The sequence below is a fragment of the Dendrobates tinctorius genome, unplaced genomic scaffold (assembly GCF_039654945.1).
Source record: "Dendrobates tinctorius isolate UK_male_01 unplaced genomic scaffold, ASM3965494v1 ptg000032l, whole genome shotgun sequence".
Classification (NCBI taxonomy): Eukaryota; Metazoa; Chordata; class Amphibia; order Anura; family Dendrobatidae; genus Dendrobates; species Dendrobates tinctorius.
This window is the reverse complement of record NW_027361700.1, coordinates 20452810-20478764: the sequence shown is the minus strand read 5'-3', so window position 1 is coordinate 20478764 and position 25955 is coordinate 20452810. Positions and strand designations below refer to the sequence as shown.

The window sequence follows — 25955 nt, the reverse complement described above, 5'->3', positions numbered from 1 at the left end:
CAATGCCCGCCCTCCTCTCACCTCACTGACACATTCTGCAGGGCTCTGCTTGCTGGCAGTGAATGAGAACCTGTCCCGGTCATGTGACCACACACAGCCGCGCTGAGCCTGGTGTGACCGTCACATGACACCGCAGCAGCTGCATTCACTGACAGCAAGCAGCGCTGTGACCCCACACTGTCCTTACAGACAGCAAATATGGACTGTTCACTGTATGACCCGACACAGCGGCTCCTATCACTATGGCTCAGCGTGACGACTAGAACCCTCTATCGCCGGTGCAAACCATTCATATCAATGAGCGAGGACTCCCCGCATACAACGACACTAGCGCTTTCCGTCCTAATACGTAAGAAGCAGAGAACCCCCCTCAGTGAGCGCTCAGTGGTTTCTCCCATACATACGTTCTACCGCTCCATTACTTTGTATCTTCCACCAGCCGCGGCGCACAACAACAACCCGGAAGTAACAGGAGGCGGAAACTCCAGGAATGTCACATGACCTGTCAGTAGCCCCGCCCCTGCTGAGTGTGGCTTACTGGGTGAATTTTATCTGGCTCCTCCCTCCTTTCGTCGTCTTTGTGCAGTGGCGGTGGCTCCGCCTTCCAATAGGAAAGGCTAAGTGGTGATGGTGACGTTTGGGGGTCTGGCTTTTTTGGTGCATACCGTGTAAATGGCGCCTCCAGCTGATAGCTGCTGGTATTGCTATATATGTATGCAACATTTTCAGTTTGTCTGATTTTTCTCTTTATAGGTATATTTTTGAGTAAAATATAAATTGTTCTTTTATTCTATAAACTACTGACATGTCTGAATTGCAAAGCAATAAATTTTGTATTTTCAGAAAATGAGAAATGATCAAAATAACAAAAATGCAGACCTCAAATAATGCTAAGAAAACAAGTTCATAATCATTTAGAAACAACAATACTAATGTTTTACCTCATGAAGAGTTCAGAAATCAATATTTTGTGGAATAACCTTGATTTTTAATCACAGCTTTCATGCGTCTTGGCATGCTTTCCATCAGTCTTTCACACTGCTTTTGGGTGACCTTATGCCATTCCTGGTACAAAAATTTAAGCAGTTATTTGTTTGATGGCTTGTGACTATCCATCTTCCTCTTGATTACATTCCAGAGGTTTTCAGTGGGGTTCAGGTCTGGAGATTGGGCTGACCATGACAGGGATTTGATGTGGTGGTCCTTCATCCACACATTGATTGACCTAGCTGTGTGGCATGGCGCATTGTCCTGCTGGAAAAACCAGTCCCCAGAGTTGGAGAACATTGCCTGAGCAGAAGGAATCAACTGTTTTTCCAGGATAACCTTGTATGTAGCTTGATTCATGCGTCCTTCGCAAAGATTAACCTGCCCAATTCCAGCTGTGCTGAAGCATCCTCAGATCATCACCGATCCTCCACCAAATTTCACAATGGGTACAAGACACTGTGGCTTGTACGCCTCTCCAGGTCTCCGTCTAACCATTAGACGACCAGTTGTTTGGCAAAGCTGAAAATTAGACTCAACAGAGAAGATTACCTTACTCCAGTCCTCTATGGTCCAATCCTTATGGTCTTTGGCAAACCTCAGCCTGGCTCTCCTTTGCTTCTCATTGATGAAAGGCTTTTTTCTAGCTTTACATGACTTGAGCCCTGTCTCTAGGAGCCTGTTACAAACTGTTAGTGCCATGCACTTCACCCCAGTTGCCATTTGCCATTCCTTTTGTAGGTGACTTGATGTCATCCTGCGGTTGCTGAGTGACATTCGAATAAGGTGATGGTCATCCCGGTCAGTGGAATCGTTTTCACCCTCTGCTGGTCTGTAGCTTTGTTTTCCCCAATGTCTGCTGCTTGAACTTGTAATGGACTGCCTTCTTAGAAATTTTAAGGAATGTTGCACACTCACTATATCCCTCTGCTAGTAAAGCCAGAATTGAGCCCTTCTTTTCCTCATTCAAGACTTTTCTTTCCAACTCATTTGGCATGGTTAAAAGTTATTTTTTCATTCCTATTACTTTTGGAATGTTACTAGCACTTGTTTTGCCATCCAGCTTGTCCTATTGCAAGAGGATTGTGAACACCACAGCAGGGTTTTTTATACTTTCCTTCGTTAAATAAGAAGGCCCCGGAACACCGCAAAATACTTTCGGGGCTTAGTTAACCGGCGCATGCGCAGTAAGGCTTTTCGGCTTTGCCCGCAGTTGGGCAAAGCATACTTCGCATGCACGAGCCAAGGATGCTTAGCGCACGCGCGAAAGATGGCGGACACCTACTCCTATTCATGAAAAAACTGCAGACGGCAGCCAAGGATGGGGAGGAGGCAAAGATCCGAAACACCGCCCATCGGACCACACAGACCTCATTTAAATAGCCTGCCAAAACCAGGTGACAGATTCCCTTTAAGTAGAATGAGGTGTACTCTGGTTGGAATTCAACTGACAATGCAATGGAACGGCTGTCAGACATGTAGGGAAGCTGATTTTTTTTAAAACTGTGCAGTGGTCTCTTAATTTTTGCCAGAGCTGTATATGTGTTTGCTCTGAGTTGGAATAGACAAGTGTTACGGGAGTTTACCATGTGAGTAGAACGGATCAGGCTCACGATGTCCCCTTATACTGAGTAGTGGGTGTGTATGGGGTTAGTGCCAGGATCTCAGTGGCAGGAGGTATAGCCAGGGCCTGATGGTTGGTGGGGGCAGCTGGCAGACATATCACATCATAATAATAATGCCCTAAATAATGCCCCATTTTTTGCCTCCAGTTGACTGCAGATGTGTACATAGGATTCTACCTAATCCTGAGCCCGCGGAGACTCCGCTGCACTGGGAGAAGTGAGCGCTTTATGATGTGATGAGAACATGTGTATAAACACTCCACGGAAAAACCACGGATCATCCATGCTGTAATCAAGCAACAGCTCTGAGGCAGGAATCACAGGTTTATTCACAGATTTCAGTCGCAGATTATATGAAGAACAATCATAGTGACCCACTGGGCATTTAAAGGGACGATCCAGCACCACAACATTTTTGGTAAAGGTCTGAGACTGATATAAAGAAATGATACTTTACGATCCCCCGCTGCTCCAGTGCTAGTGTTGCCCATGTACCCTCCTGGCAGCCATGGGCGAGGTACTTGTGTGTTATGCCCCTGCACGCTATGTAATAATGGGGATCCTGGCTGGGTGTGGATGGGGCCTTTGTTTTTGGCCAACCAGCACCAGGGGTTACAGAGTTCAGTGAGAGAGGCCATGGTCCATAAAGAAACATATTTTTATGAAAAATGACTTCTGAGGAATGATGTGGCACAGTATCACACATTCTTCCTCTCTTTTCCTGGAGTCACTCTATATTTCCGCTTCTCTTAGCTCTTCTGTCTCAACACAGCTCAAAACACTACCTGGGAGTCTCCCCGTCCCCCAATAACGGCACCAATACAGTCCACCAAGCAGGAGTCCTATGCTTTCACCCACGGTTCAGCGCCTTACTCCCCTTAGGAGAGTTTTCTATGCCAATATGGCTGCTACTTAGCTTCTTCCTGTATTGACACCTCTGGACCACAACACAGGGCTTTTCCATTTTGTGCCGCTTGTCCTTCCTTCTCTGTCCCGTTACCCAAATGACAAACAACTACATACCATCCCGCTAGGGTTCCTGCCCAATACTTCTTTCCTCCCTTTTACTCTGAACCAACTTCAGACTGCGACTCCCTTCTCTGTAGGATTATACTATCCGCTTAGTCATTTCTCTATTGCCACAGGACACCCACTGCACATGGTTCAGCTCCTCAATCAGATCTGTGGTCTGCTACTACTGCAGGCTCATCCTTATCTGACCCTTAACAGGAACCTCTCTCCTGTATCGTCAGTTTAGCCTCTCCCACTCTGGGTTAGTCCTAACTATTATCCCTATCTTTCCCTATTAAATCCCTGCTGCTGGGCATAATGCAACCTCAGCACATAGCAATGCAAATACTGTAGTTAAACCCACAAACATCATAACGCATTATAGCAATACTCATGTCTTCAAGGGAAAACGTGGGAAACACTTTCAACTTCTTACACCTCAATCAAAGTAAGTACTAATCACTCAGTCATAGAATCATAGAATCTTAGAATGGTAGTGTTGGAAAGGACCTCCTGGGTCATCTGGTCCAACCCCCTGCTCAAAGCAGGATTCATTAAATCATCCCAGACAGATGTCTGTCCAGCCTCTGTTTGAAGACTTCCATGGAAGTGGGGCGCCCCTGAGGCTCAGTCGCCACAGAGGTACTGCACCTTCTCCTAAGGTGTAGTGCCCCACCGTCTGGGTAAGTTGGGAGCTCCTTTCCACGCTCCAACACTCGCTCGCACCCCACACACACAGGGTAGTTCTGCACAGCCACAAGCGGCTCTGTACTTAGAGAGTAGCAGAGCACCTTTGGTGGTTCCCTGCTTGGAACACTGGACGTGCTGGGAGGTGGGTGGAGTTAGAATACTTAAAAGACTGGGAAGGTTTAGAATTACAGTTCAGTCTGACAGGAGGTCAGTCAGACGGGGAGTCTGAGGGAGGAACCCACTCGGAGAGGAGTGGGGATCCCTGGAAGAAGGGATGGAGGAAGCAGTGCTGCAGCTGCCTCAGTGACCTGAGCCAGCTGGCACGGGAAAGGAGAGAAAGGAGAAAGACGTAGAACTGTAACCTAAGTTTCCATAAGAAAGAGAGTCAAGTACGGAATGAAGGAGTAGAGAACAGAGAGGAGACGTGGGTTGGAAGAGGAACCCTGCCTATAGGTTCTCAGCGCAAGGCCGGGGCCCAGTCCCCGAGGTTGTATGGACACTTATGGATTTGCAGCAGACATTGGTGGAGTAGTTGGCTGTAAATGCATTACTCCCATCCAAGACTTGAGGCACAGCAGCAACACAGATAGAGAGCCGGGTGTGAGGCGTCTCCGAAGCAGGCTACAGCTGTCTGCCGTGCAAGTAGAGTTCTAGGAACATCTCTTAGGAGGCATTCCAGGGTTACTAAGTACTGGAGTGCTTCACACTACAAGGCGCATTGGCGGAGTCGTTCAGGAAGGTACATGTTGGCGGAGTGTTGGAGAGGAGAGCCCTGACTTGCCCGGGAGGTTGGTTGAGTCTTTACCCCGGAGGACACGGCGCAGAGGCAGGCACCAGTGTGTACCACGAACTGTGAGTAAAGCTTTGAAACTGCAAGCTCTGGTGTCCTCCATTTATTTGTGCGCTAACACCTTCAGTACCGCTACATCTGGGTACCAGCATCCCTACCATCCTGCGCCTCTCCTGATCCATAGCGCCTACACTGTCCTGGGACTACAGCTCCACCTGTGGGGAGCTACACCATCTTTGCTGCACCACACCATCAGTCCCAGCGGATCTGCATGCAGCGTCGGCTTAACATCTCCCTTGCCGAACACCACAGGTGGCGTCACGAACTATTCTCATAAACTACATTAAAAACCACCATTGATTTGGGCGCCCAGGGCCACGGACCGGGTCACCGCCGCTGTGACACATCCCCCTGACACCGGCCCGGTACCGAGTAACCCCCGCTGCCCTGGGAGGGCGACCCAGAAGGAGAACTCACCACCTCCCGTGGCAGCCTGTTCAACTCATTGATCACCCTAATTGTCAAAAAGTGTTTTCTAATATCTAATCTGTGTCTCCTCCCATTCAGTTTCATCCCATTGCTTCTAGTCTTCCCTTGCGCAAATGAGAATAAAGATGATGCATCTACAATGTGACAGCCCTTGAGATATTTGTAGACAGCTATTAAGTCTCCTCTCAGTCTTCTTTTTTGCAAGCTAAACATTCCCAAATCCCGTAACCGTTCTTCATAGAACATGGTTTGCAGACCGGTCACCATTCTGGTCGTTCTTCTCTGAACTTGCTTCAGTTTGTTGATGTCTTTTTTTAAATGTGGTGCCCAAAACTGGACACAGTATTCCAGATAAGGTCTGACCAAAGAGCAGTAGGGGGTAATACTTGTTAGGAACGGCGGAACGCACTAAATAAAAATAAATAATAAAGTGCGTTCGCTGCTCGGGGTCCACCGTGCAGTAGATGTTACACCGCTGCTAGGTAATGACAGACAAGCAATATGGCGGTATAACGCGCACGGGTTAGACTTCACCCAAAGTGCGCAAAGCGGGCTCTGTTCACACACAGAGGCGCCGCAACATAAACATACAAAAACACTGAGCCTGTTAGTATCACAGGCCTCAGGTAAATGCACACACGGTATCAGACCAAAAACACACATGTGACATGCACAAATGTGAACACGTCGATCAGACAATGCTCACACCACCCACTAACCGAGATACAACAAGAAAACACAGAATGACAGATTTGCAAAAATACTCTGCAATAAAAAATGGCAGTAATCAGCAAGTGCTGGATAACAAATACAGGGTATTTAGTCGACACATTCCTTTGCGCAAAAAAATGTACACCAAGTCGCTCCACCACGTCAAGGTAACCCCTATTGAAGCAGTCCCTATCTAATGTATTAAAAACCTGAACATGTGAACAGTGTCTAATATGAACAGGATTCAGACAGGCTGCTCCCAAGTATGGGCTTGTGGTCTGAGACAGCTCTTATGTGCACGTCACACAAGAGAGAGTTGGGGTCTCTCAAACCATGCTAAGCAAGGAAAAAAATGGACCAAAAACACATGTGACATGCACAAATGTGAACACGTCGATCAGACAATGCTCACACCACCCACTAACCGAGATACAACAAGAAAACACAGAATGACAGATTTGCAAAAATACCCTGCAATAAAAAATGTCAGTAATCAGCAAGTGCTGGATAACAAATACAGGGTATTTAGTCGACACGTTGATCCTACTGAATACCAGAGATAGCTGAAGGCCCCGTTGAAGATTTTGGACTGGGCCCATGAGCTTTTAGTAATGCTTTAAGTGACTGACTGATAATATCATGTGCACGTAATCCAAAATATTTCCATGTACTTGATTGATCTAATGGTTTAGTTCTCAATATAATTGTACGCTTATTAGCCGGAATCGACTGGGAATGATATTCAGCCCTGGCATTTGAAAGCACATAGGCCCATGTTGTTCCTCCCCCTTTGTTAGGAACGGCGGAACGCACTAAATAAAAATGATAATAAAGTGCGTTCGCCGCACGGGGTTCACCGTGAAGTAGGTGTTACAACCGCTGCTGAGTGATGGCAGGAGCAATATGGCGGTATAATGCGCACGGGTTTAACTTCACCCATAGTGCGCAGAGCGGGCTTTGTTCACACACACAGATGCCGCAACACAAAGACACAAAGAACACTGAACCTGTTAGTGTCACAGAGTTCAGTTAATATGCACACACGGTATCAGGTCACAGGAGCAGGACCTAAGACAGAGGAGCTGCGTCCGTCTAGACCTACCGTGTGTGCGGCGTCCCTACTGCGAGCGCCAAGAAGGGCTGCAACTGCAGCACGGCGTAGGACACTGCCGCAGGACGACACAGCTACAAAGCAGGCGCAATGTCAGATGCTAGCACAGAGGTGCGGTGTGCACAGTGGCCTAAGGCTTGCCACTGACTGGAGCTGACTGCTGAACTAATTCCCTATCCACATGTGTAATATCAGAGGGAAGGGGTTTCTTAATAAGTCAGTCACCAGAATCATACATCTGTCACCATTCACACATAGCAAGTATAGTCTATACTAGCTCATGGCCAAACGGCCATGCGCGTTTTTTATAGCCGTGCGGGACCTTCCAGCTCTCCAAGATGGACCAATGAGATCTGGAGCAGGACCTGGGCACATGACTCCCGATCTCCAATGGGAGATCGTCTCATGAGCATGCACAGTATGAGCACAGAGGAACTTAGTCTCTGGAGCGGTCTGCTGCAAAGTTATCTTCTCTGCAGTAGATAGACAGCAGGAGATGGCAGAATGTGAGGCTCTGGATTCCTGCAGAGAAGACGCAGAAACCTGGCGCCTAACAATAATGACTTCACGTGATCACACGTTTAACTCGTGTTCAGTTTATGATCTATTAGTATACCCAAGTCTTTTTCACATGTGCTGTTGCTTAGCCCTATTCCGCCCGCACTACTCTTGGCTCCCTCGGCCCTCTGAACGGCGCCCCAGCGATGTCATCTTGAGGGGCAAATCATTGCCACGGTGACCCGATATCGTTGTGACAACATCCGGGTCACCAGGACTAGCAAGTCAGTAAGATCGTACTGACTAGAAGAATAAAGCTGCCTTATCAATTTTACCACATGCGAATAACATAAAAAAAAAGACAAATACAATTCCTGTATTGCTGGTCTTTGTTCACTTTGCCTCCCAAAAATCCGAATAGAATAGAAAGGAATCAAAAAATGTCATATGCTCAAAAATGGTACCAATAAAAACATCAACCAGCAAAAAATAAGCCCATACATGACTTTGTCAGCAGAAATGTGGAAAAATTATAGCTCTAAAAATATGGGGATGTAAAAACTCTTTTTTTTTTTTAAGAAAGCATCTTTTCGTGTGTGACAGCTGCTAAACATAAAAATCCAATATAAATCTAGTATCGCTTGTGGTAGATCGGCTCACTCAGATGCTACCATAGATAGTCACAGGAACACTTTTCATTTAAGTTTTCAACTGGCTTATTAAAAACGTACTGCATAAACCAGTGCAAAGTTAAGTAAATAAACACTACCCTTCTGGCATAATGGGAAGAACAAAATAACATACAGTACAGTCTGTGTGGCTGCGGGGATCTGCCCTCTCAGGAAAAAAACCACACGGTTCAGTTCTCTCTCATCTCCAGACACAGACAGTGAATGAGTCTAAAGGATCCACATTTAGCTTCTGAACCTCACCAAGATGGAGATAAGGTGAACAGCCTCCCACCCACTCTTCAGCTGTTCACTAAACCTATCCCTTAACATAGCCAATTAACCCCTGCCAGCACTATATGCTGGAGCATTTTTCCAGGTTCACATCACTGAGGCTAACATCCGCTGTGACACATTTCTCCCCTGCAGTATTTTACCAGTGACCTTCTTACATATCCCTTCTTTTTGCCCAAAGTTGGGGTTTTTGGCACCTTCAGTCACTAAACAAGTTTAGACAGGGCATCTGGATTACCGTGTAGTTTCCCAGCCTATGTTCCACATGGAAGCTGAAGTCCTGGAGTAATAAAAACCACCTAGTCACCAGGCATTCGTCCTTTTCCTTTCTCTCATCCATCTCAGGTGCGCATGGTCTGACACTAGGCTGAGCTTTCAGTCTAGCAGGTAGTACCTCAGACTGTTAATTGACCGTTTTGTAGCACCGCGCCTAGGTTTACCTCCCGGTCCCATTCCCCGGAGGCCTCCGTCCCATGTCCCACGCTGTCTTCTTCTGCTACCGCTTCTTGGTCCCAGCGTGCAGCCTGCAGGTCTCCGGGCACGGTTCTAAGGGCGTGCACGTGCACTCCCGGTCTCTTAAAGAGACATCACACTATTTCCTGGATTAGGTCTTAACCAATGGGTGAGTATCTTGCACTATTTCAGGCACCTCTGCCCTTAGGTAGGTACCTGAGCAACAAGTGATTCCCGATTCTATTCTCAGGTTCCTGTATCAGCATGCCAGTACTCTGCAAGCATCTTGCTAAACTCCGGTTTGTCTCCACAAGAGTGTCTGCCGAGTCTCACCACACTTCTTCAAACTACGCCAGTACCTCCTGCACCAGTCCCTGCCAGCGGTTGCCTGTTGTTCACTCCCACCTTCTGCCATGTGCTTAGTTCCACTCCGCCTGCAGCTCCTGCCAGCCTGCCTGTCCAGTTGAGTCAGCTTCCACTTGTTCGGGGTCTAACTGGAGGTAGCTGTTAGGCGTCGGATTCCTGGCACTGCACAGCGGGAGTCCAGAGCCAGACATCCTGCGGTCTCCTATTCTTCCTCGACCGCTCCGGGTGTTGCTCAGCAAACACGGCGAGCCAGGCTTGCTACTCAGACTCGCTCTGACAGCCTGGATGTTGCTGCCACCTCTGGTGCAGCAATAGCAGCGCAACCTGATCTGCAGAGAACTGCTCCTGAGGCTAAGTCCTCATGCCGTGCTACTGGGCATGCCCGCAACTTGACCTCTCACTGGAGAGCAGGGGTCACATGCTCAGGTCCTACGTCGGATCTGATTGGTCCTTCCCAAGCTAATGGAAGGTCCCGGAAGCGCATCGCTATAAAAAGCCCACATGGCGGCTCGGTGATGCGCTAGTGTAGCATAATATGCTGTGTGTGTATGGTGACGGATGTGTGGACTGGTGACTGACGCATTATGAAACCCCTTCCCTCGGATATTACGAATGGTGACAGAGAGCTGGATAGTCAGTCTCAGCTTGTGGCAAGCTACACGCCACGTGATCCTCGCCTACACTAGCGTCCGTCGGAGCCTGTGTCTCAGCGCCGACGTCTGCGGCTTTACCTGCCGCTGCGCTGCACTAACCGCAGCTACTCTTGGTCGCTGTTGCGACGCCACACGCAGGCCTCTGTGACATTAACAGAGCCGCGTCTCGGCATCACATTGCCTCTTGCGACTCTGTGCCAGAACAGAGCCGTTTTTAGCGTTCGGGTGACGTTAACCCGAGCGCAGTACCTCATTGATTAGGTGCATCTGCCATTGTTCAGCAGCGGTCTTGTCACCTACCGCACGGTGGACTCCGGGCGGCGAACGCACCTCCTGTTATTTTATATTTGGTGCGTTCCGCCATCCTAACATTACACTAGCGCCAGGGTCTGGCTGACAATGGCAGACGTGCAGCAGCTGCAGCGCTACATTCGGCAGCTGGAGAGCAGGTTGGCGGCTATCGAGAGCACCAACTCAGCTGCGAATGCTGTGTTAGCTGCCGCCCAGACGGTCGCTGAGGCCGTCTCACGTGTGCCCACACTTTTGCCCTCGCCAACAATCTCTTTTCTCCCACTCCCCGATAAGTTTTCGGGTGAAAGCGCCACCTGTAGGGGATTCGTCAGTCAGTGCTCCATTCACCTGGAGTTGCTGGCTGCACGGTTCCCTACAGAGCGGGCCAAGGTGGGCTTTATTGTCTCCTTGTTAGCTGGCCGGGCATTGCAGTGGGCCACACCGTTGTGGGAACGTGATGATCCCATGGTTTAGGGGCCTGCTCAGTTCCTGGCGGCTCTGAAGCAGGTCTTCTTGGGACCACGGGTCACACACGATACGGCTCTCCAACTGTTAGCGTTAACACAAGGGTCACAATCGGTTAGCCATTATGCTGTCCGGTTTCGGACATTGGCTTCCGAACTGGAGTGGCCGGACAAAGTGTCAGTCCCAGTGTTCTGGAGAAGCCTAGCTGAGCACGTCAAGGATGCTCTAGCCACCCGAGATATTCCCACAACTCTGGAGGAATTGATCTCCGTCTCCACCCGTATTGATCTCCGGTTCACGGAGCGCGGGCTGGAGAGGACTCAATCCAGACGTAAGATTAATCTGGCTCCCACCTTTACCGAACCGCTGAGCCATTCAGCTCAGGAGCCTCCCTCCATCGAGCCCAAGGAGGTATCTCGCACCGGTACTAAGCCACGTCAGGTGCGGGGCTCTGTGTGCTGTTATCACTGCCGAAACTTTGGCCACTCGGCTGGCACATGTCCTCAGCGGCCAAAGGGACGACCCCGTTCCATGGTTGTAGGTGGTGGCCAGTCCCAGATGGAGCCCTTTTCGCCTAAGCCGGTATTCCGGGGTACTCTGGATAATGGTTCCTCCACCTGGGAGGCAGAGGTTACTCTGGACTCCGGGGCCGAGGGGAACTTTATGTCCTCGAGTTTTGCCCAGAATCACTCTATCCCCCTGGTATTACTCCCACAAGCTCTGACCATCAGGGTGGTGGATGGGGCACCATTGCCGTCTCAAGTGACCCATCAGACGGTCCCACTCGGTCTCGCCATGTCCCCCTCACATCGGGAGACCCTGTCCTTGCTTATTATGCTTCATGGTATCGATCAGGTACTCCTCGGGGTTCCCTGGCTTCGTTGTCACTCCCCTCACATTGATTGGGCGTCGGGGAGAATACTGGGCTGGAGCAAGGACTGCGAGGGAAGGTGTCTAAGGGACAGTCTTCGGGTAGCGTCTACGGAGCTGCCTACAGATCTCTCCACGCTTCCTGAACCTTACCATCAGTATGCGGACGTCTTCTCTAAGAAGTCTGCGGAGACACTCCCGCCGCACCGTCCCTATGATTGCCCGATTGACCTCCTGCCGGGCACAGAACCTCCTCGAGGATGTGTCTACCCATTGTCTCTTCCGGAGACAGAGGCAATGTCCCAATATATCCGGGAGAACCTGGCGCGGGGCTTTATCAGGAAGTCGGTGTCACCGGCTGGGGCAGGCTTCTTCTTCGTTCAGAAGAAGACCGGGGAGTTACGTCCCTGTATCGACTACCAGGGTCTCAATGCCATCACTGTTGTGAGTTCATTTTCCCCTTCACTACTGAGGCCTGATGAACTCCCTCTTCTGGTAAGGAAAGGTAATGAGCCTGATTATCTGCCACCTGAGCCTAATGATGATGACTGGCTGAGTGGAGTTACGGACTGGATATAAGGCTGCCGACGCCCTTCTGCCCTGCGGGTGATTTCTCTGTGGGATCCTTGGAGACCAGTCTGAATTCCTGCTCTTCTAAAGCTAAGTTTTTCTGGTCTGCTTTTTGCATTTGTGCTTTGACTTTGTTTGCTTTGTTTTTCTGGACTTCTGCCATTCCCTGCTGGGGTGAGCAGAATTCCTGTTAGCGCGGGTGGTCAGGAGCGGGAACTCCGAGAGTGGACCCTCTGGACCGTGGCACCGAGGGGCCCCGGGCGAGCTGCCAGGTGGAACCGACCCCTATACAGGGACCGTTAGGAGCAGGCCCAGGGGTTCGAGTACCACGGTAGCCGGTACCGAGAGGGGCGGCTCAGGATGGACCGGAGTAAGACTGAGACTGGAGTAGGACGGCAGGAGCACTGAAGACAGGACTGGAGTAGGACGGCAGGAACACAAGGCAGGACTGGAGTAGGACGGCAGGAACACTGAAGGCAGGACTGGAGTAGGACGGCAGGAACACTGAAGGCAGGACTGGAGTAGGACGGCAGGAACACAAGGCAGGACTGGCGTAGGACGACAGGAACACTGAAGGCAGGACTGGAGTAGGACGGCAGGAACACAAGGCAGGACTGGAGTAGGACGGCAGGAACACTGAAGGCAGGACTGGAGTAGGACGGCAGGAACACAAGGCAGGACTGGAGTAGGACGACAGGAACACTGAAGGCAGGACTGGAGTAGGACGGCAGGAACAAAAGGCAGGACTGGAGTAGGTAACCAGGAACACGGGTAGCAGGACTGAGAAGCTGCTGTGAGGAGCAGCCGAGACAGGAACTGCAGGAGCAGAGTGTGCACGATGGAGCGAGGCCAGAGTGTCAGGAAACACAACGATCAGGCGCCTCCCTCAGGGGGAAGCGGCCTGATATGGCCCCGACTGGTCAGCCATTGGTCCAAAGGTGCTTCCGGGTCAGGGCACAGCCGGAGCATAAGAAGCAGGAAGGAGGCGCGGCCGCGGCCTATGGCGCATGCGCACATGCAGGGAAGGCATCGGTCGCGGGCCTGTCTCAGGTGACCGCCGCGGCCGTCGGGTGGAGAGAGGCTGCGGCGTGGGAGCGGAGGGCGACTGCGGCGTGGGAGCGGAGGCCGGGTGAGTATGGCGGAGCGGTGTAACAGTACCCCCTCCCCTAAGCCGCCCCCCCCGGAGGTTAACAAGAAACCTCTTGAGGATACGGGGAGCATTAATATTCTCCCGAGGCTCCCAGGATCTCTCCTCAGGACCAAAGCCCTTCCATTCAACGAGAAAGAAAGTCCTACCTCTAACCCTTTTCACAGCGAGGATGTCCTGCACTTCAAAAATGTTGTCAGCACCCACCGGCTGAGGACAAAGATCAAGCGAGGAATGGAAACGATTCAGTACCACAGGCTTCAGGAGAGAGACGTGAAAGGTGTTCGGGATCCGGAGCGAAGCAGGCAACCTCAATTTGTAGGCAACTTCGTTAATACGTCCCAGAATTTCAAACGGACCAATGTAGCGTGGACCCAACTTGTAGGAGGGCAGTTTTAGTCGGACGAATTTGGAGGAGAGCCAGACCTTGTCGCCAACACGATACGGAGGAGAATCCAACCTCTTTTTGTCTGCATAGTTCTTCATCTGATCAGCGGATCTCTTGAGTGATGTGTTGGTCTCAGCCCAAATCTTAGAAAATTCCGAGGACAAGGCATTGGCCGCGGGTACCTCAGAGGCAGGGGTTATCGGAAGAGGAATACCAGGATGTCTGCCAAAAACAATGAAAAACGGAGATTTGGCCGAAGACTCACCAGCATGGTTGTTATAAGCGAACTCTGCCCAGGGGACTAAGTTGACCCAATCGTTCTGGTGGGCGTTAGAGAAGTGGCGTAAGTATCCCGTAAGCGTCTGGTTGGTACGCTCTATTTGTCCGTTGGACTGTGGATGGTAGGCCGAGGAGAAGTCGAGGGAAACGTTCATGAGCTTACAAAGCGAACACCTGAACTTGGAGGTAAACTGAACCCCTCGATCAGACACAATGCGTCGAGGTAGTCCATGAAGCCTGAAGACTTGATGAATGAAGATTTCGGCCAGCTCTGGCGCTGAGGGAAGACCGGGCAGAGGGATGAAGTGAGCCATCTTGGAAAAACGATCCACCACCACCAGGATGACTGTGCAGCCCGCAGAGCAGGGTAGGTCGGTGATGAAATCCATGGCGATGTTCTCCCAAGGAACCGTAGGGACAGGCAACGGAAGCAACAAGCCGGACGGAGATCTCCGTGGCACCTTGTTTTTTTGCACAGGATGGACAAGAAGCCACAAAGTCAAGTACATCTTGGCGAAGTGAGGGCCACCAGTAGTGACGTTTGATAAGGTCAAGGGTCTTCTTAGTTCCGGCATGGCCGGCCAGTTTGGAGGAGTGCCCCCATAGAAGAACCTTTTGCTTGAGATTCTCTGGCACAAGCGTCTTGCCAGGCGGAGGAGTAAGCCAGTTCACTGGAGCCACGGTGATGATCCTAGTGGGATCAATGATATGTGACGGTTCCTCCGTGGATTCGTGTGGTTGGAAGACCCTGGACAGGGCGTCGGCTTTGGAATTCTTGTTGCCGGGACGGAATCGGAGCTCGAAATCAAATCGGGCGAAAAATAAAGACCATCTGGCCTGGCGAGGGTTTAGTCTCTGGGCAGACTGGAGATAGGCCAGATTCTTGTGGTCCGAGAAGATGACAAAAGGATGGACAGCTCCTTCCAGGAGGTGGCGCCATTCCTCCAAGGCCAACTTGATGGCCAAAAGTTCCCGGTCACCGATCGAGTAGTTACACTCGGATGGAGAAAAGGCCTTCGAGAAGAAGCCGCAAGGGTGCAGGCGACCGGAGGCGGTTCTCTGGGACAGCACCGCCCCGGCACCAGTCGAGGAAGCGTCCACCTCGAGTACAAAAGGTCGATCGCTCTCAGGGCGATGCAGGACCGGAGCCGTGGAGAAAGCCCGTTTTAGGGTAAGAAAGGCCTCCTCTGCCTCAGGAGACCAATCCTTGGAAGTAGACCCTTTACGGGTGAGCACAGAAATGGGTCTTGTGATCGCGGAGAAGTGGGAGACAAATTGCCGGTAATAGTTGGCGAACCCGAGGAATCGTTGTATCGCCTTTAATCCGACGGGGCGAGGCCATTTGAGGATGGCAGACAACTTCTCGGGATCCATCCTTAGACCAGCGTCAGAGATAATGTATCCCAGAAATGGCAGAGAGGTCTGTTCGAAGAGACATTTCTCGATCTTTGCATACAGACGGTTCTCCCGAAGCCGCTGAAGCACCAGGCGGACACTCTTTCTGTGGGACGAGAGGTCCGGCGAGAAGACGAGGATGTCGTCTAAGTACACGACCACACAGGAGTACAAGAGATCCCGGAAGATCTCATTGACGAACTCTTGAAAGACTGCAGGAGCATTGCAAAGACCGAAGGGCATGACCAGGTACTCGTAATGGCCATCTCGAGTGTTGAAAGCGGTCTTCCACTCGTCACCTGCACGGATACGGACCAGGTTGTAGGCTCCTCTGAGGTCCAGCTTGGTAAAGACCCGAGCCCCTCTGAGACGGTCAAACAGTTCTGGAATGAGTGGAAGAGGGTACCTGTTCTTGATGGTAATCTCATTCAAGCCCCTATAGTCAATGCATGGCCGTAGAGTCCCGACCTTCTTTTTGACGAAGAAGAACCCGGCTCCCGCGGGCGAAGAGGATTTCCGTATAAAGCCTTTGGCGAGGTTCTCTCGGACGTACTCAGACATGGCGGTGGTCTCCGCGGGAGACAGAGGGTAGATTCTGCCCCTTGGGGGGGTTGAACCAGAAACAAGTTCAATTGGGCAGTCAAACGGCCGGTGTGGAGGGAGGACCTCCGCTTCCTTCTTATCAAAAACATCGGCGTAGGAGCTGTAAGCTGGAGGAAGACCCGGGAGGTCTGGAGGTGACCGAGGAGCGGCCGCCAGGCGGACAGGAGTCAGACAGCGAGCTTGGCACGGGTGCCCCCAGCGGAGTATCTCCCCAGAAGACTAGTCGAGAACAGACTGATGAGTCCTTAACCATGGAAGACCGAGTAGAATGGCGTGAGAGAGCTTAGGTAAAACGTAAAAGGCTATCTTCTCTCGATGTAAGGCTCCGATTTGCAATTCCACCTCTTCAGTGACCAAGGTGACGGTCACCTGTAGCGGTTTGCCATCCACGGTGGCAATCTGAATTGGGTTAGATAGAGTGACTACAGGAATTTGGTATTTGTCTACCTCTTCCGTCCGAATGAAGTTACCCGCTGAGCCCGAATCCACGTAGGCCACCTCGGAACCACGCCTCCCTCCTGATACCAAAAGCACAGAAATCGTAAGGGGTTGAGAGGAATCATCATCATCACCTAGGAAGGCCTCTCTTACCTGACCTAGGTGGAGTCGTTTCCCTGTCTCTTAGGACAGGTGCGGATATAGTGTGACGAATGACCGCAATAGAGGCACAGACCTTGTGCCCGTCTCTCTCTCTGACGTAACTCGGCCAACCTGAGATGATCTATCTGCATGGGCTCACCCGAAGAGAGGGAAGAAGATCCGACTGAACGTGAGCTGGCCGACTGAGTGAAAGGAGAAACTGACCTGGAGGAGCGCCTGTCTCTCACTGACTCCCGAGCGCGCTCCAGGAAGCGCAGGTCAATGCGGGTAGCCAGCGAGATAAGGTCCTCTAAGGTGGACGGGGTATCTCGACCTGCGAGTTCATCCTTTATTTTACTAGAAAGACCGCGCCAGAATGCCCCCACCAAAGCTGCGTTATTCCAGCCGAGCTCGGAGGAAATAGTGCGAAAGCGAATAGCGTACTGTCCGACCGTGAGAGAGCCCTGGTGTAAGTTAAAGAGTGACTCAGTGAGAGAGGCTAACCGGCCCGGCTCATCGAAAACCTTACGAAACGTATCCAGGAAAACCGGGAGACTCGAAACGACCGGGTCGTCACGTTCCCAGAGCGGGTTTACCCAAGCAAGGGCCTCTCCCTCCAGATGGGACATGATGAAGGCCACTTTGGCCCGGTCCGAGGGATATTGCTGCAGCAGCCATTCAAAGTGGAGACTACACTGATTTAAGAACCCCCTACAGAGCTTGGGATCCCCGGTGAAACGAGGCGGCTTGGCGAGGCGGGGCGTCGGAGGAGCAGTAGACGCAGGGGGAGGAGTCGGCACTGCAGCGGCAGCCTGGAGGGCTGACAAGCGACTATCAAAGGAGGCCATGTAGGACAAAATGTGGGTTTGAGCATCTTGCTGCTGACCCAGCTCCTGTTGGAGACTGGCCAGCTGAGTGGCATTTCCAGAATCGGCCACCTGTAAGGCCGACAAACGGGTGTCCATCGACTTCATGATTGACATAATGCGCCCCTGATTCTCCCGTAGGAATAGCAACTCTTTCTGGGTAGCAGCCGTAGTACCGGCGGAGTCCATGGCCTGATCGTACTGTTAGCGCGGGTGGTCAGGAGCGGGAACTCCGAGAGTGGACCCTCTGGACCGTGGCACCGAGGGGCCCCGGGTGAGCTGCCAGGTGGAACCGACCCCTATACAGGGACCGTTAGGAGCAGGCCCAGGGGTTCGAGTACCACGGTAGCCGGTACCGAGAGGGGCGGCTCAGGATGGACCGGAGTAAGACTGAGACTGGAGTAGGACGGCAGGAGCACTGAAGACAGGACTGGAGTAGGACGGCAGGAACACAAGGCAGGACTGGAGTAGGACGGCAGGAACACTGAAGGCAGGACTGGAGTAGGACGGCAGGAACACTGAAGGCAGGACTGGAGTAGGACGGCAGGAACACAAGGCAGGACTGGCGTAGGACGACAGGAACACTGAAGGCAGGACTGGAGTAGGACGGCAGGAACACAAGGCAGGACTGGAGTAGGACGGCAGGAACACTGAAGGCAGGACTGGAGTAGGACGGCAGGAACACAAGGCAGGACTGGAGTAGGACGACAGGAACACTGAAGGCAGGACTGGAGTAGGACGGCAGGAACACAAGGCAGGACTGGAGTAGGTAACCAGGAACACGGGTAGCAGGACTGAGAAGCTGCTGTGAGGAGCAGCCGAGACAGGAACTGCAGGAGCAGAGTGTGCACGATGGAGCGAGGCCAGAGTGTCAGGAAACACAACGATCAGGCGCCTCCCTCAGGGGGAAGCGGCCTGATATGGCCCCGTCTGGTCAGCCATTGGTCCAAAGGTGCTTCCGGGTCAGGGCACAGCCGGAGCATAAGAAGCAGGAAGGAGGCGCGGCCGCGGCCTATGGCGCATGCGCATAGCATGCAGGGAAGGCATCGGTCGCGGGCCTGTCTCAGGTGACCGCCGCGGCCGTCGGGTGGAGAGAGGCTGCGGCGTGGGACCGGAGGGCGACTGCGGCGTGGGAGCGGAGGCCGGGTGAGTATGGCCGAGCGGTGTAACAATTCCTTTAGCTCTGTCTTCTGAAGATACCTGAGTGCTGGTATAGTTTTTGAAGCCTAGCTGCTTCAGGGTCTTTTTCCATATCAGCTGTTGGCTTATGTCTTTGATAGGGTTTTGGCAGATTGCAGACAGCAACCTTCCTTTCCTGTCCTGTTTAGTTTAGCTTGGGCCCCATCGTTTGCTCAGCCTATCTTTCTGTCTGTGTGAGTGTTTTTTCATCTTGCGTCACCGTCATTATATGTTGGGGGCTGCCTTTTACTTTGGGGTCTGCTCTGGAGCAGTTTAGATTTCCTTTTCTGTCTTTAGGCTATTTAGCTCTCCGGCTGTGATCGAGGGGTCTAGGGCACCGTAGGAACCCCCCACAGCTACTGCTAGTTGTGTTGATAGGTTCAGGGGTCTGCAATCTGATAGTTGCCAACTTCTCTGGTTTTCTGGACGTAGCTTCTATTTTTGTGTCTGCCTCCTACGGTGACTCATTCATAACACATCACGGTAAAGAATAAGTACCCTCTCCCGTTGATCTCCGAGTTGTTCGACAGGTTGCGTGGGGCGCGGCTATTTACAAAGCTAGACCTACGAGGGGCATACAACCTGATCCGTATTCGCGAGGGAGACGAATGGAAGACAGCTTTTAATACTCGGGATGGCCATTATGAATATCTGGTCATGCCCTTCTGCCTTTGTAATGTGCCCGCTGCCTTCCAGGACTTCGTCAACGACGTCTTCCGTGACATGCTTTCTACCTCGGTGGTGGTCTATCTGGATGACATCCTCATCTTTTCGCCAGATTTGCCCACCCACTGGAAAGATGTCTGCAGGGTATTCAACCTCCTGCGGGTGAATTCCCTGTTCGCCAAGCTGGAGAAGTGTCAGTTTGAGCAGGAGTCCTTGCCATTTCTGGGCTACGTCATCTCGGCCCAGGGGTTGGCTATGGATCCGGCCAAACTGCAAGCGGTTATGGACTGGCAGGAACCCCATTCTCTTAAAGCGGTGCAGCGCTTTTTGGGGTTCGTTAATTATTACCGTCAGTTTATACCCCACTTCTCCACTCTGGTAGCTCCTTTGGATGCTCTCACGAAAAAAGGAGCTAATCCTAAGGCGTGGACCGAACAGGTTCTAAGGCTTTATTCCTCCATAAAGTCCCACTTTGCAGGCGCTCCCATTTTACACCGTCCCGATGTGGATAAGCCGTTTATTCTTGAGGTAGACGCTTCTTCCGTCGGTGCAGGAGCAGTCCTTTACCAAAAGGATGCTCAAGGTCGGAAGCATCCTTGCTTCTTCTATTCTAAGACCTTTTCACCGGCGGAGAAAAATTACTCCATCGGCAACAGGGAGCTGCTGGCCATGAAATTGGCTTTCTCCAAGTGGAGACATCTCCTGGAGGGAGCCCGGTTCCCCTCTCAGGTGTTCACAGACCACAAAAACCTGGTCTATCTTCAGACGGCCCAACGCCTGAATTTCCGTCAGACCAGGTGGTCGCTCTTCTTCTCTCGCTTCCGCTTCACCCTGCACTACCTCTCCGGGGAGAAGAACATCCGAGCAGATGCCCTCTCGTGCTCGGTGGTCTCAGCGGAAGAAGGAGAGGCTGAGCCCCGGTTAATTCTCCCTTCGGAGAGTTTTACGACCGTGGCTCCTATCGCTCTCGAGTTGGTACCGCCAGGCAAGACCTTGGTGCCCTCTCGGCTACGGCCGGAGGTTCTTGCCTGGGCACATGCCTCCAGGCTAGGTGCAATCAAACTAAAGGAACAAAAAGCGCAATAGGGTCTTATCCGGGTTATTATTAGAAGAATAAATTAAAATCTACTCACCCTTTTCAGGAGAGGTTCAGGCATATAAGATCCATAGTCAGCTTGCTGCACGTCCAAAGGTCAGCTCTGTGACCGTAAAACTTCAGATTCTTTAGAGTAAATTCATGGACTTCAGTGCGCTGCTAGACAAATTCACTGAGTACAGACTGTGTCTCCTCCCCTCTTCAAACAGCAGGAGCTTGACCCCCAAATAGGCATATACATACATACAATTCCCCACCTCTCTCCTCTTTCCCTCTTGATCCTCTAGTCCTTATCCGTTGCTTAATCAAAGGTCTTTAATTAATTCTGGAGGGACCCCCCACCTGTACCGGGGTCGAGCTCCTGCTGTACCTGGGGTCGAGCTCCTGCTGTTTGAAGAGGGGAGGAGACACAGTCTGTACTCAGTGAATTTGTCTAGCAGCGCACTGAAGTCCATGAATTTACTCTAAAGAATCCAGGCTAGGTGGTCATTTTGGTAATAAACGGACCACCGAACTCCTGGCAAGGTCATACTGGTGGCCACATATGGCTCGAGACGTCAAGGCATACGTGAAAGCATGCGTCTCGTGTGCCCGGAACAGGCCCTCTAGACAGAGGCCGGCGGGGCTCTTGTTTCCCCTGCCAGTAGCGGATAGACCATGGGAAATGGTGGGCATGGACTTTATAGTTGGCCTGCCCAAGTCCAGTGGCAGTACGGTCATCTGGGTGGTTACCGACCATTTTTCCAAAATGGTACATCTGGTGCCACTCGCACGCCTACCTTCCGCCCGAGGTCTGGCCGTCCTGTTCATTAAGCATGTATTCCGTTTACATGGTATGCCGGACAAAATCGTAAGTGACCGAGGTCCCCAGTTTGCGTCTCGTTTTTGGAGGGAGCTCTGCAGCTTACACAGCATCGAGCTAAATCTGTCCTCCGCCTACCATCCCGAGACGAATGGCTTGGTCGAAAGGGCCAATCAGACCTTGGTCACCTATCTACGACATTTTGTCTCTGCCAGGCAGGATGACTGGGCATCCTTGCTGCCTTGGGCTGAATTTGCCCTAAACAATGCGGTGGCCGATTCTACTGGTCAGACGCCCTTTCTCCTAAATTATGGTCAACATCCACGCGTCCCTGTCCCAGTGCCGGTGTCCTCCACTGACTCCAGGGTGGCAGACTGGGCAGTGGAGGCCTGGGACATTTGGGATCGCACTCAGGATGCTATCCGGGCATCTACAGAAAGGATGAGGGCGTCCACCGACACGCACCGGCGACCCGCGCCAAGCTTCTCCCCTGGCGACATGGTGTGGCTCTCCACTCGGAACATTAAATTGCGGGTCGAGTCTCCCAAGTTTGCACCACGATACATTGGACCGTTCAAGGTCCTCGAGCGACTTAGCTCAGTGGTCTACCACCTGGCTCTTCCTCCTCATTTGGCCATATCGGACGTGTTTCATGTGTCCCTCCTCAAACCAGTTCACATGGTCCGGTTTTCTGAGCCATCCACCGGGTCATCAGACTTATCGTCTGACGAAGGAAAAAGTTTTTTTGTCAGCTCACCAAACCATAGCAAATGCGAAGTCTGGAGGAATGCAATCAATCCTGGGCGGTGCAGGGAACTTGGATTCCGGAAAATCTTGTAGGCACAATACTTGGGAGATGTTCCAGCAACTTCGACCAAAGGTTGGTTAAAATCAAAAGACTTTATTCCAAAAAAATGATTAAAAACAGAATAGATGCATAAAAAACATATGGTTCACCAATGTGACAGACGCTTACGCGTTTCGGACTAGAGGGTCCTTACTCATAGCTTAACATCTTACAAATAAGCATATACCTATATACACTTGCTGGCTGAAGTAAAGTGGGAGGGAAACAAAATGGGCGGAGGTCCACAATAGCAGGAAGGGAGGATTTTCTCAAAAAAAAAAAAGAAAAAAAAAAAAAAAGGCATAGTATCTGAACATGGAGGAAATCACCACATCATGTTAATCATATATATATAAAAGATCAGATTTTAAATTCATGCCTGCGGGATATCGTGTTTTTAACTTAAAAATCCACATTGCTTCTTTGCGCTGCAATTCCTTTTTTCTATCACCTCCCCTCTTGGGGTTTGGGACAGTTTCTATTATATTAACCCTACAAGTACTGACATCTCCTCCATGTACAGAAATAAAATGCTGAAAGGCTCCCGAGGGACTCCTTGTAGTTTTATTACATGAATCATAAAGATGTTCAGAAATCCTTTTGCGAAGAGGACGTGTGGTGTTGCCCACATATTGAATGCAGCATGTTTCACATGTTATTAAATAAATAACATATGTGGAACTACAGTTGGCAAACATATTTATGACATATTCATTTTTTGTAACTGTGGATTTAAATGTAGACGTATTATACATGAATTTACATAAACCGCATGATCTTATTCCACAACGATAGCTACCAGAGACAGATAACCAGCTTGAATTATTTTCTGATGAAAAACGCAAAGTGTGATCACTGGGGGACAAAATATTCGCAATTGTAGTTCCTTTTTTAGGAATAAAATTGCAGCCTTTATCCAATATAGTTCTCAAAGTTGGATCCACCCGTAAAATAGGTAGATTTGATTTAATAATTTCCGTTATTTGATTAAATTGATCACTATATTTAGTAATAAAAACTGGTTTCTCCTCAAAATTACTAAATTTTGATTTTATTTCCAAATAATCATCTCTTGTTTTTCTTTCTGCTACAATTTTACCCCTATTAATTTGATGCTTGCGATAACCTCTAGTCTTTAATCGTTCATCAATTACTTCACATTCCTGTCTGTAAAATGAATCAGTTGTGCAGCACCTCTTGGCACGCACAAATTCACCTACTGGGAGATTATTAATGACATGTTTGGGATGGTTGCTGCTAGCATGCAGCAAAGAATTACCTGATTGCGGTTTTCTATATAAACATACTTCAACCCTAAAATCTGCTTCATTTCCAATCAACATCATGTCAAGAAAAGCAATTCGTTCTTTATTCATATGATATGTAAATTTGAGATTATGATTATTAGTATTAAGGAATTTTATGAATTCTTTTATATTATCTGGATCACCCTTCCATATTATTATCAGATCATCAATGAATCTTCCAAAAAATTCTATATGATCCATAAAAATATTTTCCTGACCATAAATTTTTTCTTCCTCCCACCAAGTAACAAATATATTTGCAAACGATGGGGAAAATTTCGCCCCCATCGCACATCCTTGTAATTGAAGGAACAAATTGCTTTTCCTTTTAAACATAAAGTAGTTGTTTTTTAACAAAATTTCAGTTACAGATAAAATAAATTGCTGACGAGTATGAGGTTAACGCCATCGTGGGGCGCAGGTTTGTCCGTGGCAAAAAGTTCTATTTGGTGGACTGGAAGGGTCATGGTCCCGAGGCTCGGACCTGGGAGCCGGTGGAGAATATTCATGCACCGCTCCTGGTCGCAGCTTTTGAGCGCAGTGAGGCTCAGAGGGGAGGGGACCCTAGGGGGGGTAATGTTAGGCGTCGGATTCCTGGCACTGCACAGCGGGAGTCCAGAGCCAGACATCCTGCGGTCTCCCATTCTTCCTCGACTGCTCCAGGTGTTGCTCAGCAAACATGGCGAGCCAGGCTTGCTGCTCAGACTCGCTCTGACAGCCTGGATGTTGCTGCCACCTCTGGTGTAGTAATAGCAGCGCAACCTGCTCTGCAGGGAACTGCTCCTGAGGCTAAGTCCTCATGCCGTGCTACTGGGCATGCCCGCAACTTGACCTCTCACTGGAGAGCAGGGGTCACATGATCAGGTCCTACGTCGGATCTGATTGGTCCTTCCCAAGCTAATGGAAGGTCCCAGAAGCGCATCGCTATAAAAAGCCCGCATGGCGGCTCGGCGATGCGCTAGTGTAGCATAATATGCTGTGTGTGTATGGTGACGGATGTGTGGACTGGTGACTGACGCATTATGAAACCCCTTCCCTCGGATATTACGAATGGTGACAGAGAGTTGGATAGTCAGTCTCAGCTTGTGGCAAGCTACACGCCACGTGATCCTCGCCTACACTAACGTCCGTCGGCGCCTGTGTCTCAGCTCCGACGTCTGCGGCTTTACCTGCCGCTGCGCTGCACTAACCGCAGCTACTCTTGGTCGCTGTTGCGACGCCACACGCAGGCCTCTGTGACATTAACAGAGCCGCGTCTCGGCATCACATTGCCTCTTGCGACTCTGTGCCAGAACAGAGCTGTTTTTAGCGTTCGGGTGACGTTAACCCGAGCGCAGTACCTCATTGATTAGGTGCATCTGCCATTGTTCAGCAGCGGTCTTGTCACCTACCGCACTGTGGACTCCGGGCGGCGAACGCACCTCCTGTTATTTTATATTTGGTGCGTTCCGCCGTCCTAACAGTAGCTCCTTGCGTCCCTTGGGCATTCCAACCTGGCCCTGTTTGAGGGTTCTTGCTACGGGGGTCTGGGGTTTGCTTAGTCACGCCCCCTTCGGAGCCCCCTGCACAGTGGTCCTGTGGTTCCACGAAAATTTAATTAAACGAATGTTCACTTCACCATCTGTCCTCCATTTCCATTTGTTCCATATTTGATGGCCAAGTATTCTTTTTCTACTATAGCATAATTCTTTTCACAAGAGTAGAGTTACCTACTTAGGTATGTGACGACTCCTGGAGTGGACCCTTGGGTCGTGGCACCAACCCTCCCAGGGCGAGCTGGCCTAGTGAGGACCACCCCTATACAGAAAGTGTCAGGAGCAAGCCCCAGGGGATAAGGTACCAAGACTGCTGGCACCAGGCGGCCGGCTCACAGGAGACACGCGTGAGTGTGTCTGCAGGGAGGTGCAGGGTGTACTCGGGAACACAGGGTGTGTACACGGGAGTGCGCTAGATACAGGATAGTGCAAGATGGGTACACGACAGCACGTATGGCGTGCAGCGACTAGTACATCCGGGGGTGAGCCAAACAGAACGCGTGCGAGGAGCGCGTCAGAGTACTGAGTGGGGCAGCATGTGTGCCAGGAGGTGTAACAGAGTACAGGGACAGAGTGTGTGCCAGGAGGCACAACTGAGTACAAAGCAGAAAGCGGATTCAGAGCGTGTGCCAAGAGGCACGATAGAGTCCAAGACAGAGTGCAGGTTCAGAGCGAGTACCGAGAGGCACGGCTGAGTATAGGACAGGGCCTGAATACAGCGCAC

The 25955-nt window shown here is 50.8% G+C and overlaps 1 protein-coding gene across 4 annotated transcripts in view; it reads right to left on the bottom strand.

Annotated features, from left to right (window-relative positions):
• STARD3 (StAR related lipid transfer domain containing 3) overlaps nt 1-9427 on the bottom strand; it is a 68878-nt gene extending 59451 nt beyond the window's left edge. The window contains exon 1 of one of the 4 annotated variants that reach the window (XM_073572561.1): nt 9315-9427. In XM_073572561.1, the coding sequence (XP_073428662.1) occupies nt 9315-9327 (13 nt within the window). In that variant the 5' untranslated portion in view covers nt 9328-9427. Of the gene's footprint in view, nt 1-404; nt 541-9314 lie in introns of those variants that run through there. The other 3 variants (XM_073572562.1, XM_073572563.1, XM_073572560.1) reach the window with 3 other exon arrangements.
• Nucleotides 9428-25955: the final 16528 nt, after the last annotated feature.